At 31.9% G+C, this 15822-nt stretch overlaps 1 protein-coding gene across 1 annotated transcript; it reads left to right on the top strand.

The window, feature by feature from the left end:
• Positions 1 to 24: 24 nt before the first annotated feature.
• Positions 25 to 12371, top strand: LOC124363089. Its single transcript, XM_046818195.1, has 3 exons — positions 25 to 192; positions 7315 to 7377; positions 11540 to 12371. Exons 2-3 carry the CDS (start codon positions 7333 to 7335, stop codon positions 12182 to 12184), a joined length of 690 nt encoding a protein of 229 aa, XP_046674151.1. The 5' UTR covers positions 25 to 192; positions 7315 to 7332; the 3' UTR covers positions 12185 to 12371.
• The last annotated feature ends 3451 nt before the right edge of the window (positions 12372 to 15822 follow it).

A 15822-nucleotide genomic window follows, 5' to 3' on the forward strand; every position in this document is an offset into this window, starting at 1 on the left:
TGAGAAATATATCTACATTTTACACAATAAACATCTACAATGCTCTATTAAAATTGAAACTATGTAATTACTGTCAAATTTTTGTTTATAAATAATATCAGAAAATAACTCACCATGTATGAACCTTTCAAAACTATAACTTCAAAATTTTTAAAATGTTTTTAGTTTTCTCTTTTAGTTACACAAAAAGATGTAAGTAGTACTGTCATTGGTAGTTTACAAACTTTAATTATAATTTTAATAGAAGTTTAGGCTTTTATGTTTATTTTTTAACCCTAGATATACAGCAATGTGAAATGTAAAAAATGGTGGTCCTATTTTTGCAGTACAAAAGCCATTTTAAATTCAAGTTAAAGCACCTACAGGAATAATTTTATAATATTTCTTCACAATAGTTTTTTTAGAAACATATATGTTTTACACATTTTATTCCAATACGTATTTATTGTATTGAGTCAGAAGGAAAGTTCAACATGACCATGAGGTTTATTGTGATACTTTACTCCTACATTAGTTCCTGCCTTGTAGTGATGTTCTTGGACCCATTCTTGGTCTGGTTGCTATTTCAGCTACCAGTCTATAATTTGAGTTCTTCTTGCTGAGTAGGAGGTCAAAGTTTCAATCTCAAAACGAAAACAAGCTAAAATGATTACCTATTTTCGACGTATTTGATGATAGATATATTATATATTTATAAACTGTTAATTTAAAGAATATGTGCAGTATATCCAAATACCATAATAACAACTTTATAACCAATAAAATTACAAGGCAGAGTCAAAAAATTTCGGAATCGCTGTTGGAAAGTTTGTTTTGCAGCAGTTGGTACTACTCCTAGGGAGAGAATATTTATAGTGTTCGTATAGCTCTGTTTGCCAGTGTTTACTTGTAAAGATTACTTTTGTTTGTCTGCAAGTTAACCTTCTCTATTTAAAACATTGGCTATTAGCGAACAACGATCAAACATTAAATTCTATTATTTGCTTCAAAAGTTGCCTAGTTATAATTCATGCTTATGGAGACGAGACGATGAAGATGAATTAAGTATATGAGTGACAAACGTTTTCATGATGATCACATAAGAATTGAAGGAGACCCTCGAAATGGATGATCTTCAACTGCATCCAGCAATGAAAACATTTAGCGAGTTTGGCAAGTTGTACGAGCAAAGCAGTGACTAACGATTGATGAAATTGCATTTGAAGTAAACTTATCAAATGGTACTGTCCACTGCATCTTCATGGTTATTTTAACTTGCATCAAATTTGTTTGCAATTTGTTCCAAAAATGCTAAATGACCATCACAAAGAAAATCATTAATTGCTGGTGTGTCAATTAATATGGCCGGCGCAGATCCGGATTTAAAAAAATTGTAACTGTTTAAGAAACATGGTGTTTTCTCTATGACCCTCAACAAAAAGTCAGTTCTCTGAATGGAAAAATATCTCCAAGGAAAGGAAAATTTTGCTTGCACAAAAGCAAAGGAACAGTTTACTAGAAGTGTTTTTGACTTGAAAGGTTCAATTCCCTAAGAGTTCATTCCAGAAGGACAAACAGTGACCAAAGAACTTTACGTAGAAATTCTTAGTCATTTAAGACATGCCATCAGGAGGAAATGCCCTGAAAACTAGGTGGGACACAACTGGTATTTGCTTCATTACGACCACCCTGCAAACTGGTCTTTGTTAATGCGTAATTATCTAGCCAAGAATAATATTATCAGGCTAGAACATTCACCCTACTAGCCTGACCTGGCAGCAACCGATTTCTTCCTGTTCCTGTTCCTGTACAACCTGTTCCCGTGATTGAAAACAGTGTTGAAGTGAAAAAGATTTGCAGATACTGATGCTATCAAAGAAATTGTGACAAAAGCAATTAAAGAAGTTTCACATAGACAATAGACAATATGCTTTATTAACATTATCATCAAGACATGTCACAGAGTCAAAGTGTTTTTGCAAGTGAATTCTATTATTAAATGAGAGGTCTAATAATTAAGATTCATCATTCCATGATAAGAGCTCATGAATATGTAGTATGCGTGGTCTTGCAGGCAACACCTTAGGTTTCTCTTTATAGATCCTGGGTTTTCTTTCAGATGATCTAGTAGCTTGTTGAAGAGTTTCATTCCAGCATATGATCGCTTTTTTCTCAAACAATGCTGTTCTATGGACTGGTAGAGTTTAATCCCCTACTTGTGTAGTGTAATGGCAGTGTAGATCTTTTTGGTTTGGAGAATACTTAGTTATGCAGTAAAGTATTGTTTCTAGGATGTAAATGGATGTTATTGTCAATATTGTCCAGTTTTTGAAAATGTTTCTGCAGCTCTTTCTAGGTCCTATTCCAGCCATTAACCTAATTGCTTTTTTCTGCATTACCAGAACTCTGTGGAGATTGCCACTTGAAGAAGCACCTCAGACTGCTATTCCATAACAGAGTGGCATTCGAATAACGCGTGATATGCTATTCTCGTGGCTTCATGAGTACTAGTTGTCTTGATTCTCTCTTTAATGCAAACAACGCTGAGTTAAGTTCAGTTACAAGCGCCTTTTTAATGCCTAGAGTCGTTTGTTTTTTTCTCTTTGAGAACGAGGTCATTTTTCATTGTATATTCTTGAGCCATGTTGAAAGCTATGTTTGTGTTAATTTCCAGTTGTTCAGTATTTCTATTTGCTGCAAGCAGAACTGTGTCATCTGCGTACATGATCATTAGACAATCTTCTCTCAAGTGTTCTGGAAAGTCATTTATAAATAAAATAAACAAAACTGGTCCAAGAGCCTTGTGGAATTTCTCTTCTCGCTAGTAGCGGGATTGTACTGATTGTCCCTTTGTTGTTTCCTTAAGTTCCACTATTTGCTTTCGTCCATTGAGATAGCTTTCAAACCAACTGAGTGCTGTTTGTCGGATTTCAACATTTTGAAGTTTAGTCAATATGAGTTCATGTCCAAAGCAATCAAAGGCTTTACTGAGATAAAGAAATAAGCTGGTGATGGTGTTGCTTATCTCCATATTGTCAACTATATATTCAGCTAGGTTGATAATTGCAGTTGTGGTAGATTTTTCAGAGATAAATCCATGCTACTTGTTAGTATTTTGTTCTCTCTTAGATACTTTAAGAATCTAATAAAAATTACTTTTTCAATAAGTTTTGAGACTGAGGGAGAAGATAAATTGGTCTGTAATTGGCAATGTTTTGAGGGTCACCTTGTTTAAATTTTGGGTAGATTTTGACTATTGTTAATATGGATAGGAAAACATCTTTCTGAATGGACAAATTTATAATTTTTACAAAAGGGTGTTATGAGTTCATGAGCACAACATTATTAAGGATCTTTGTTGATATTTCATCTACTCCAGCAGAAGAAGGTGAGCTTCTTAGAGACCTTACAATTTTGAACATTTCATCACCTGTTGTTGGTTCCAAAGAGTTTCTCTTAGAACTGTTTGGACATGTTGAGTAGATGGGGCTGAATCTTTATTTATGTTATTTATTTTAAGCATTTCTTCAGCTATTTTTGCAAAATACTTGTTAAAACAATTAGCTATTCTTCCAATGTCTTTTAACAGTTCTCCACCATGATGTATTTCTATTTTAGTAGTTTCAGAGCCTATCTTTCTTTACCTCTCGTATATGGTGTTTCAGATAGCTTTGGATTTATTATCTGATTGGTGTATGTATGTAGTGTTGGCCTCCTGTCTTGACTGTTTAAGTTTTTGGTCATATATTTTATTAAGTTCTGTGGCAGCCCGTTTGTCATCTGCATTTCCAGTTAGGAAAAACTTATTGTGTGTTTTCAAGAATTCTTTTTTAAGAATAGACATTTCTCTAGTATAAGAAATCATTTTTCCTTTTTTTCCTTAGCATAAGATCATACTTGTGGGGCAGGCCCAGTCAAGTGCAATTGGAGAGATGTACCAAAGTGGAAATATGCTTTGTCTACCTCATTTGAATTAATGACGGAGTCCCAAGTTTCCATAGCCAGTATGTTTCCTATGGTCTAGTTTGACATGTCAAGTGTACAGTATTGTCCAGGGTGGACTGATAGCTCAGTGTTAGTCACTTCTACACTTATCATGTCTTGATTCAGATCTGAGCATACTATGTCTATTGAGGGTATAGAGATTTCTGTGATTCTTGTAGGTGGGAGGTCTAATCTCTGGATGTTAAATTCCCTTAGTAGTTCGTTGAATGCATTGTGTTTTCTTGATATATCATCAAGATTGTCAATGTTTACATCCCCTATAACAAGTTTTTTTTAGCACCTAGCAGTAGTTTATCCAGAAATTCAGACAAAACCTTAAGTACAGTGTCAAAATTTGATCCTGGTGATCGCTACACTCCAAGTAAGTATAGGTACTTGTTCTTGGTCATTCTTATTTTTATAGCTGATACTTCAAAAGTCATTTCAATAATATATTGTTCTAATCCTAAGCTTTTGGTTTTATAGGAAACTATGTTTATATATAGCAACTCTTCCTTTAATGTGTTCACTTCTGCCATAAGCACTGATTAGTGTGTAGTCAGCTATTCTAGCCTGATCTATTGTGCTCTTTTTTAGACCATGTTCTGTCAGTATTATAAATTCTGGATTTATATTGTGCAGCATGTGTTCTTGCTGCTTAAGTTTTCTTGCCATTCTGTCCGTATTTTGGTGGAAGAAAAGTAGTCCTGATTTTGCTTTGAGTTTTGTTATGGTTGGTGGTTTATTGAGCTTGCATGGTCTAATAAAGTGTTGGACCGATGTATTTCTGTCTCAGCTGTTATTTGGTAGTGTTCTAGTACGGTAGGGGGAGTCGTCACTGATATAGCTGGTGAAGTAGCAGAGGCCATTTCATGTGTACTGTGTAGTGTGGTTGGCTTGTTCAGGAAATTTTTATTGACTCTTTATAGAAATGTATGTTTTTCATGAAGAACTCCCCAAAATTTTCTTTGTCTGGGAAAATTATTGCGGTCATTGGTGGTTTCTTTTCTAATATTAGCAGTGTTAGGTTGGATATAGTTTGAGAGGTATTGTTACCCACAGCATATTTATCAGTCTGTAAAGAGATGCTGAAATAATTGGTTTTGTTCCTAACTGATGTGTTAGTTTTCTTAAGTTTTTGTCTGCAGATTTGGCTGATTCCTTGGGTTCCTTTGTTGTTTTCAGTCATGCTTTTTGTCACAGAGGTATTCAGTTTTTGTCTACAGGTTTGGCTGATTCCTGGGGTAGTGTTTGTGTCTCTATCTGCTGTCAGGTTCTGAAGATCTGAGTGTCATGTAGTTTACAATGGATTTTTCAACCATTTTGTCAACCTTTGTTGTAATCTGTCAAAGTGGTTTGTAGTTTTTGTTTACAGATTTGGCTGGTTCCTGAAGTCGGGGATGGGTTACTTTCCATCAAATTTTCCAGTTTTTTTATTACTGGTTTGACTTTCACCTGAAGTCAATATTTGGATTGGCTCTTGAGGTCAAAGTATTAATTGCTATCTCCATTTGTTCAAGTTTTTTCTTATATCAGACATTTCAACTTTTAAAAAATGGAACTGTTTCTAGTTGGCTGATTATCTTGAGTAGAGGAGGAAGTTTGAGTTGTAATGTGTTACAGAATGCTTTTTTTAGAGTCTTGGTTTTCAGTTTTCCTTTTAAATATTGAAACAGTTTTTTCTAGTTCTGCTATTTTTTTTATATAACTATCAATGAGTAGTAGTTTTGATTCGTTTTCCTCATAAATAGTTTGTGCTTGTAAGTAAAGTTTCTTCTCTTTAGTGATTTGACCTTGAATATCTGAGTTTAGCTGTAGCAGTTTTCTATTTTGTCAATGTGTGCTTTTTCTGAGTTTTCCATTTCCTCCAATTTTTCCTCCATAATGCTAACTTTAGTTTTTAGCCTGAATGTTTCTTTTTTTTAACTTGTTTTCTTCTACTGGCGCGTATCCTATTTTGGCATCCAATTTCTCCTCTTGACTATCTGAGTTCTCTAAACAGTTATTTTTAAATAAGACTATTTTGAAGCTCTCGAATAGTGTCAGAGCTGTTGAGTGATATTGGGCAAGCTAGTCTTTGGTTGGCAGGTTTGGGGTTAGAGAGGGAAGAGTTCAGGTTATAACGATCAGGTCTTAAGGATTCGTCCTCTGTTGCTTTACAATTGCAGGTCCAAGAGTTAATATCTGCTGGGGTTATTATAAAAGCAAATTCCGAGAACTTTATGACTCTACCTAGTATGTAATACAATTAAAAAAATAAATTTGTAACAAATTATTTGTTATAATAAAAAATTTAAAATATAAAAATAATTTAAAAGTTTAGAATTTTCTTATATTATATATTATTACAATACACTATTTTGAACAAGAACATATCAAATATTTCAAGATGCTCAAAAAGGAATGTATAAAATATGAGTAATGTAAAACCTTATACAGCCTAAGTCTTAAATCATACAATGTTGTCTTAGAGGTAATCAAGCACTAGAGTAATACATTTTACTAATTTACACACCTCAATTCTCAAAATCGGTAAAAAAATGTACTTGTGATTACATAATGATCATCGAGAAATTGTAGGGCCATGTAGTTTTGCTGTCAATCCGTAACACAAAATGTGTATACACTTAAGCCATTTCACAATTAGCTGTTTTAAAAGGTTTATAGAAACATTTCTAGTAAGTACACCATTACACTGATCCTAATGTTACATACTGGAACAAACAGTATTATTTTCTTCCGGAGTATTTGTAGAATTACATAAAGTTCATAAAAGTCCCTTCTCTAAATAACAATTTGGTTCCTTTTATTTATTTCTTTTTCATACTGCTATACTGTTAAATCACTTAAAATAGTATTCAGTAAGTATCCATTGATTTTTATTTTGTTCCTTGTTAATGTTTTGTGTATAAATGTAAAGATGCAACTAACTGAAAATAGTGTCAGCACATACCAGTGTCTCTGACATTCACATGGATTGATCAAACCACTCTTGTAAACTCTTTGAGTGTGGTAATGGTCATTATTTGCCATCTTTGATCTCATTTACTTGATAGTAAAAAGATGTGGATGAGCGTGTATCTTTTAACTTGGTACAACTTGGATCATCTTCCAGAGGGTTGTAACTTTTACATCATACATTAGATTTAATGGATTGTGAATCATTTCTATAAGAGTACTAATTTAGTGGAAATTAACGTAATTTATCTATGAATAGTGATGTAAATGTAATAAATAAATGGAATAATTTTCAATAATAATATCCAATCAATATAATTTTAATTGGACTTTTAATTTTTTACTGATGGTAACAGTGTCAAAAGTTAATATATATCATGTTTGTGCTTTCAGGATCAACATTGGTATAAGATGAAAAGATTTCTGAAGCAGTTAAACCAAGTCCTAAATTTTGAAGTAAGATCTTTTTTACAATAAATATTAATCAATTTTTTTATTTATTGCTTGTATAGCAGTCATATTTATGAAAGTTATCACATTCTTAACTAAAACTTGTAATGTTAAGAGAAAGTATCAGCAAGTCAGTTATAATTTATTTGCACAGTATGGGTGGTTCAAAAAGTATTCTAGTCTATGTTTTGGGGAATTTTTATAAAATATAAGGTTAAATAAGTTATTAATGGCACTTTTTATTGGCCATGAAATAGTGGCGATGACAGCCACTTTGGAGTATAATAAGTGGGGCAAGTGGAGGTATAATCAGAACGGAAACTTTTCAGATCTTGTAATAGTAAGGTAAATGAAGTTTAAAAAGAAGCTCATCGTTCCATCTCAAAGCATTATAATTACTTATTAAGTGCCTGACTCTTTAGGGTATAAGGAAAACATTGTAAAAATAACCAACCCCTTTTTTATTTTTGTAGAATTTGTGAATTTCAGAGAGAGAAGATCATTCATATCATCTGTAAACTTTTATCTGATTTACTAATGTTTTACACAATAACTTGTTAACGTCATGAATGTGTTATAGTTAAAAAAAAAATAAATAAAATAAAAAAAAACTACTGGATGGAACTTTAATGTTTGTCTTTCAAAATTTCGGGGAATTTGAGTGATGTGAGGCAATGGCCACCTGTGGCCAATGTATTTCTTGATCTCAGCAAGGATTTTGATTGCCTTGATCATGGCCTGGCTGTGAGAAAATTGAGCTCTCACAGAATCCCAGACACTGCTCTGAGCTGGTTTGTAGACTATTGTACGATTATATGTAGGTGGTAGAGTTGAAGCAATTAAAGTATGGTCTAACAAAATTTATTAGGTTATGACTCCTGAGCAGTGGCGCACCCAGAAATCTTCTCTGGAGGTGTCCAGTACACCACTTAGTCAGGGGTATGGAAACACCTCAAATCAGTAGGGGAACCACCAGGAAATGTTTGATACATTAGGTCCTAAAATGGTTATTTTATTGTACTTTTCAACTAATGAGATGAGAGAAAAGTGGAGGGTGAGATTGTATAAAGTTTGCAGTAAAAACACTCTACCACAAATCACCAGTAAGCTTATATTAGGATAATTAAAATCTTCTGCAACAAATATAGTTTATATGCAGATTTTTTAAGTCTGTGATCTCCTTTAACGCAATGTTAAACTGGTCATATATCAGTACCAGTTATGAAAAAACTACTATAGCTAGGATATAAATATATTTACACATTGAACGTGTTCAACTCCAAACTTGTCTGGGATTGCTATCAAGTCGTTTCTTCCCTTGCCAGAATCAACAACATGACTGTTTGTTGGGTTCCTAGTTATGAGAGGATCTCTGGGAACGAAAGACCTGATGCCCTGGTGGACTTGGACTTAGCGCCCAATATGATGAAACCTCAACCGTCCTGTGGCATTCCTAGGTGTGAATTCTTTGGGCCTGTCTCGAAATGGGTTCACTCTGAACATGTGAGAAGGTGAAGGCTACATCCGGGCCTGAGAATGAGCAGAATGGATCTACAGTCGCCTTCTCCCAGAGTGGCGTCTGATCTTTTCTCCTTAAGTAGATCAGCATCTTCTCAGGTTATGGGTCTGATTGAGGATTGTCACCTGAGGAAGCATCTTCACAGAGTCGGCATTCTTCAGAAGGATCCGCTCTGTAGAAAGTGTGCCAAGCAGGAGGAAACTGCTGAACACCTGCTCTTTGACTGTCCTGAAATAGCGAGGGAACGCTACGCTATCTTTGGTAGTCAGGACAAGGGTGGTGAATTTCCCCAGGAGGACCTGATTGGGGAATCTGTTTCTATATTAATAATTATTTCATAGAGCAAGTTCATTTAAGAATTATAAGATCAAGAAAAACTATGAAAGTAAATTGTAAAATGTTTAAAGCTCAATATGTATTTATAATTATGTTCATCAACAGTAATTATTGTTGTTATTAATTATTAGAAAACATCATCCTTATGGAATTCAGCATTCATAATTGTACTTTATCTGTTTATTCTAGAATCTATTTTTAATACATTTGTAATAATTCTTTATCCATAATGGTTTATTTATAAATGGTGTATGAAAAACACACATCTGAGTTATTACTTTTCAGCTTTGACTAAACCTTCAACATTTCATCCTTATGTAATGGAGGGAAAAGTTGGGTCTCCTTATTGGAGACAGAACTATGAAGCAGACTGAAAGATCCAGTCTGTTACCTGACTAAATATTTTCAATCATACACAAACTTTCCTTCTTTACATTTTCAACAATTAGTGGTTTCCACATGACAGAATTCTGAAAAATCTAGGCTGGACAAATTTTTTTAGCATAATTTAAAGTGTATTTTAATGATTTAAATGTATTAAATCAAAATAAAATCGCTTATTAGAATGTTTATGCGTTTTAAAATTATCTTTAACTATTTAATCAGGTAACATAGTAAACACTTAATCAGCATCATTGAAGTATTTTAAAGTAAAATTCACTATTTATTAGACATCAAAATCTTAAAAAATTAGAAAATAAGAGTTACATACCAAATTTTGTAAAAATCAATAAAATTGTGAACAAAACTTTTTGTGCAGTTTGTGTGATTTGTTAAAATTACAAATTAAACAAAATCACAGTAGTGAATGTTCCTAGAGTCAGTTTAAGAATTTTAGTTTTGTAAAGATTTGTTAATATATTCTTATTTTTATTCATAAAAACAACACCTACATCCCTACTAATCCGAAACTTTTAATAATCTGGCAAATATTGTCTTAAAATTAATGTGGCCTGTTTGTTTATCTTTTGTATACCAGCTGAACTTGCAGGTATCTTGATTTTAGCCCCACAACAATGTTGCATTTCAAACAAACACTCTGACACTTGATTTTGTTTGTATAGTTATAAGAAATGACTCAATTTAAAGATCAAATTAATACATTTTGAGAATTTTGATATTTGTATTCATTATTCATGAAATAAATCTTCAACTTTTCTTTATTTATTGTTTAAGTACTCAATACGTGTTTACAAGAAAAACCTAAAGCATTTGGATATTTTACCTCATTTGTGACTGCTGCCCATATTTTAGAACTGTTATCACGCAGACAGGTAGTTAACCACCCAGTGTATCATCATGTAGAAAGAAATTGGTCTTATATGGACATGATTGTAAAGGCTTTAAAATAAAACATCATGAAAAGGCCATGTAAGTGTTTGAAGTTTAGTTATTCTCATGCGTAAAACTTAAGACCTTTTCATTACAGCCAACTTTAGTTATATAAAAAACTACAATTTTTATAGTTAGTTCATTTATTAAAAAGATGCCAACAGTTAATTTTATAATAAAGCCAACAAAATTTCCATATATTTCAGCAGGCATTAAGAGATTTTATTTGTCATGTTGTACTTAATTGGAGAACATGTTCCTATTTAGTATTTTATGTATCTAATTTGAACAGAATATGTGTGTATTTCATAACATACAATACTAAGATAAAGTTGTTTTATTCTCTACATCATGTTGTACTTAATTGTAGAATATGTTCCTATGTAGTATTTTATGTATCTAATTTGAACAGAATATGTGTGTATTTCATAACATACAATACTAAAATAAAGTTATTTTGAATTTGAGTAATTTGTTTACTGGTCCAGTTATTTTAGCTTGAAAATTTAATCAATTTTATTCTTTTTATCTTTTTGCTGTCGCTGATATAACTGTTATGTTTGTCAGAAGATTGGTCATAAGAGTGTCAAAGTATCAAAATATGACATGTGGAAAAACTTAATATTTATAATCTTTCCAAAACTCCTCCAACAGCCCACTGGCGCACCAAAACTTAATCTCTCTGACAACCGATACTTTTAATAGCATAGAAAAAGGAATGAATTGACTTAATAAACAATTAAAATTTAATTTAATACAAAATGGCACTCATGGACTACTTGAGTTTAATTTTACTATCCTGTCTTCACTGTGTTTCTTGATGTAAACTTTCTTGAGTGCTTATAACCTTATGTTTTCAGATGTACACCTGAAGAACATACATTTTGTCTAGGAAAGTTAATTTAAGATAACTAACATTTATTAGTTTTAGTTAACTTTAACTAATATTAGATGTTATTACTCAGTTTAAATATGTTTCAGGTTTTTTTTCAAGAAATTGCCGAAAAACGATCTCATGTGCCTGTTCTTCCAAATGAGAACACTGTTCAACAGAAGGAGCCGCTAGTATATCAACATGTCGGTTGGGCACATCAGCCTGTCACCACGTACTCATCACCAGTACGAATTGAACAATCTTCCACTGCAATTTATACATTTCCATCGTTTACTGAAAAATTCATAATAGAAAATATTGATGAAAACAAACTCATCTATGATCCCAAAAATAATTTTGGTGATAAAATAGAACTATCTTTGGAATGTTTGCCAATTATAGATGATTTGACTGTTGCCACAAAAAACAATGAGACATTAGTAGAAGATAAAAGTACTGATTTGAAGATGAAAGATGCAGAAGGAAAAAATAGTAGTGGGAACTCAAGGAAGCAGTGGCAAGAATTTTTCAAGCCTCCAACTCTTTCAAGTGGACAAACGGATGGAGGCTGTACTTCGGAGCCTCTTCTGGCCTCGGAAGCTCCCAAAAACTCAAATGCAGTTACTGGTCAAATTCTGCACCACATATATGTTGAAACGAAAAGCACCATTGGCTCCGAAGGTTTGCGAACAGAAAGTGCTTCAATACTTAGATCCATTAGTCAAACCAGTGACACCAGTCTTCCACAATAAAAATTGTACCTCACAGACTTCATTAATTAAAAAGAATAAAATAACACACTTAAATAAACTGCACAAAAGTATAGCTAAAATAAAAAAGGCAATTTTGGCATCACAAGATACATAAAAACTATACTGTTACTTATATCAACAAGAAATAAACTAACAACATTTGAAATAAAGAATAAAATTTATTTGTGATGGTATATTTTTGTTAGAAAGTAAGATTAACTTAATTATGATTAAGTAGCTAAACTTTTGTAATCTGAGATACTTTTAAATCCTGAATTAATTTTTAAAATTACAATGTCTTGAACTAGAAAAAGTGTCTTGTGTTGTGTGGATGTGAATATGTGTTTCCTAGTCCGTTCGTCCATGCATGATCACTAGTAAAAATCATATTGGCTTTCATTCCAATTTGACATGTAGGTTTAAGTTGCAAATTTCTTTAGTCCATTATTCAAAATTTTAATTTTTCAGATAATTTATTCAAAATATTTTGTGCTTGGTTCAAAAACAACATTTTTCTCAAAATTTACTCGCTTCTGAAAAGTTTCAGAATATGTAGTCCATTAGACGTTTTTATGAAATTTCATAATAATAATAAATCTTTATTAAATGAAAGGTATTCAATAAATATAACAATATACAGAGTGTTTACAACTACTCCGGTAATATGTTGTGAATTTTTTCTTCATGTCAATCAACATTATTTTATTTACTGATTGCTATGTTTTTGGTGTCAAAATGTTTGTATTTAAATTTGAGCAACTTTTATTATTGTTTGAAATGTATCATAATCTTCTTCAGACACTTCATACAACACATTTTGTCACTTTGCATGAAATATGAGTATTAGCTGATGACATATTTGCAGACGTAAACAAACATCGTAAGCCAACATTGGTATATTGAATTGCAAATAAAACACATCTGATTTAAAGTCATAGTTTTAAAATTCCAAGAAATAGTCAAGACAGAACAGCTCCAACAAAGGTAAGTAGTGGAAATTATGTGATAGCAAAGCTCAGACAAACATTGAGAAAATCAACTCTCTAATTCCAGATAGCTACATTGTTTCTAACATCTTTGTTATATTAAAATATTTTACTCCAAATACTTCTTCAAGACCAATGCAAAGATTTACATTCCATTGACATATTTTCCATAAACCCAAATTGTTTATTGCTTAAAAAATTGTTGAGTTTTAGAAAACACTCAAAATTTCTTTTCATTATCTTTTTAAATATTTTGGAAAATTATAAAATTTATATACGTCTGTAGTTAAATAAGCAATTTTGATCTCCTCGCTAAATAAGACATTTCTATAGCTGTTTTCAAGCACTGAGAGCCTTGTTTATTTATAATTGATTTTTTTAAAGCAGAGTATTTAATATATTGTTTCAAACATTTGAGTATAAATGCTGTGTATTGTCATGTCTAGGAGCTTTTTCTATTCTTATTTATTCAACTACCTTTTTTATTTCATCAGTACCAAAAAGAGGACTTAACTAAATACTTATAAATAAATATATTTAACAATCTAAAATTTACAAAAAATTATTCTAAGTATATTACTTTGTAAAATATTTGCTATGTTTAGGAAGTGTCATTGAGTGTAGATACAACTTTTCTAGGGCTTAAAATGGTTTAATTACTAACAGTGAGTTAGATGTCATTTCCATTACCCGTTAAATTTTTAATTAGTGTTTTTATTACTCTCATTTGCACTTGTGGTTTCTCCACATGACTTACAAATTAATCAGTTTTACAAAATTCTTTAATAATTTTCTGGTCAATTAAAAAATAATGTTGTTGTTATAATAAGTAGTATAAGATCTCAGTCTAACATATGATTGATTTTCATGCTATTATATAGATTTTTCCTTGTTTTTACTGTAGAACAGAAGTAATTTTTATTCAAGGAGCAAGTTATGATTAGGTGAATCTTAGAGCTTTTATATGTATTGTTTAAAACTGATAAAACAAATTTAAAAAGACTGACACAGAGACTGGTCTTGGACAACTTACAGGCTAGTCAATATGATGTTAAATATAATTTACATTATAAATGTCTATTTTATACTTAGGCACATCATTTCCGATTTTTTATTTCATTTTAATGAATATTATGTTTTAATGAAGAAAGGTCAGTAATATGTAAATGTAAAACTTCAGGTCTGAAACTAAACAGAATAGTTTTACTCATATGCAACCAAACATAGCGATGATACAAGTAGAGATTGTGTTGGTTGTTGTAGTTGGCTCACTAATTAAGGACCCAAAATTCATAGCAAACCATATCTATGAGAATTTAAATTAGTAAAGTGCCAGTGACTTAAACATAGTGATGATACAAGTAGAGGTTGTGTTGGTTGTTGTAGTTGGCTCTCTAATTAAGGACCCGAATCCATAGTAAACCATATCTATGAGAATTTAAATTAGTAAAGTGCCAGTGACTTAGAAGACACAGTATTGTTAAAATGTATAGTCATTGGCACACAACAATTGTTCATTTACCTTGCTAGGAAGTGAAACATTTCAGATTAAAATCAAAATGTTTAAGCTTTTTATTAAACCAACTAATCCCACAATAATCATATCTGTTGGTAACTGGCAGAAAAATGTCATACGATTACGGATAACAGTGTTGTCTAAGTTACTAATTTGTTAATTTCATTTTTTCATTGTCCACATATGATGTTGTTCATAAACTAACGGGATGGGTTGTATGGAGTCAATAGAAAATTAACTACGACGTGTGTTCAAAAAGTAACAAGAATTTTCAAGGGTTTGGAGAGTCCAATTGTAATGATTCTTATTATGTTGGTACTCATGCTCCTGAAGTATAATAAAAATTCCTGCTATATTCACCGTTTACTTTTTCAATAGCAGCTGCTAAGATTATAGATGTGTTTGATGAAATATCCATGTTAAAAAATATGGATCAAAGAGTTTGTATCAAGTATTGTGTGAAAAATGAAATAAAGTGTAACAAAATGTGGGAAATGTTAACAAAAACTTATAGTGAGTCTGCTATGAATAAAACAAGGGTTTATGAGTGGTGTAATTGTTTCAAAGATGGCTGTGAAGACATTGAGGATGCAAACTCTCCAAATGCCCCAGCACATCAACAACTGGTGAAAAAGTGGGATAAATGATTTTGATTGATTACCATAATACGATCAGAGTAGTTGCTGATGACATTGGAATGTTAATTGGCTTATACCATGAAATCTTTTTGAATGTTTCGGGTATGAAACATGTTGAATTTTGAACAAAAACAGCTGTGAATGGAAGGTGCTCAGGAGTCACTAAATTAAGTCATCAACAATGCAGAATTACTGAAATGTTTTATAACAGGTGGTAAAACATAGGGTTATGAGTATGACGTTAAAACTAAGGCTCAATCATCCTAATGGAGGCATTCTGGATCATCAAGACCGAAAAAGGCTCGACAAGTGGAGTTTAATATGAAAGTTATGCTCACCATGTTCTTTGATTTTAATGGCATAGTGCATCATGAATTCTTGCCACGAGGTCAAACTATCAATAAGGAGTACTATCTGTAAGTTCAATGCCAATCAGAAAAATATCTGGATTTGTGGCAAAACAATTCATGGCTTTTGCACCAAGAGAATGCACATGCA

This window comes from Homalodisca vitripennis, chromosome 1 (genome assembly GCF_021130785.1).
Source record: "Homalodisca vitripennis isolate AUS2020 chromosome 1, UT_GWSS_2.1, whole genome shotgun sequence".
Taxonomy (NCBI): Eukaryota; Metazoa; Arthropoda; class Insecta; order Hemiptera; family Cicadellidae; genus Homalodisca; species Homalodisca vitripennis.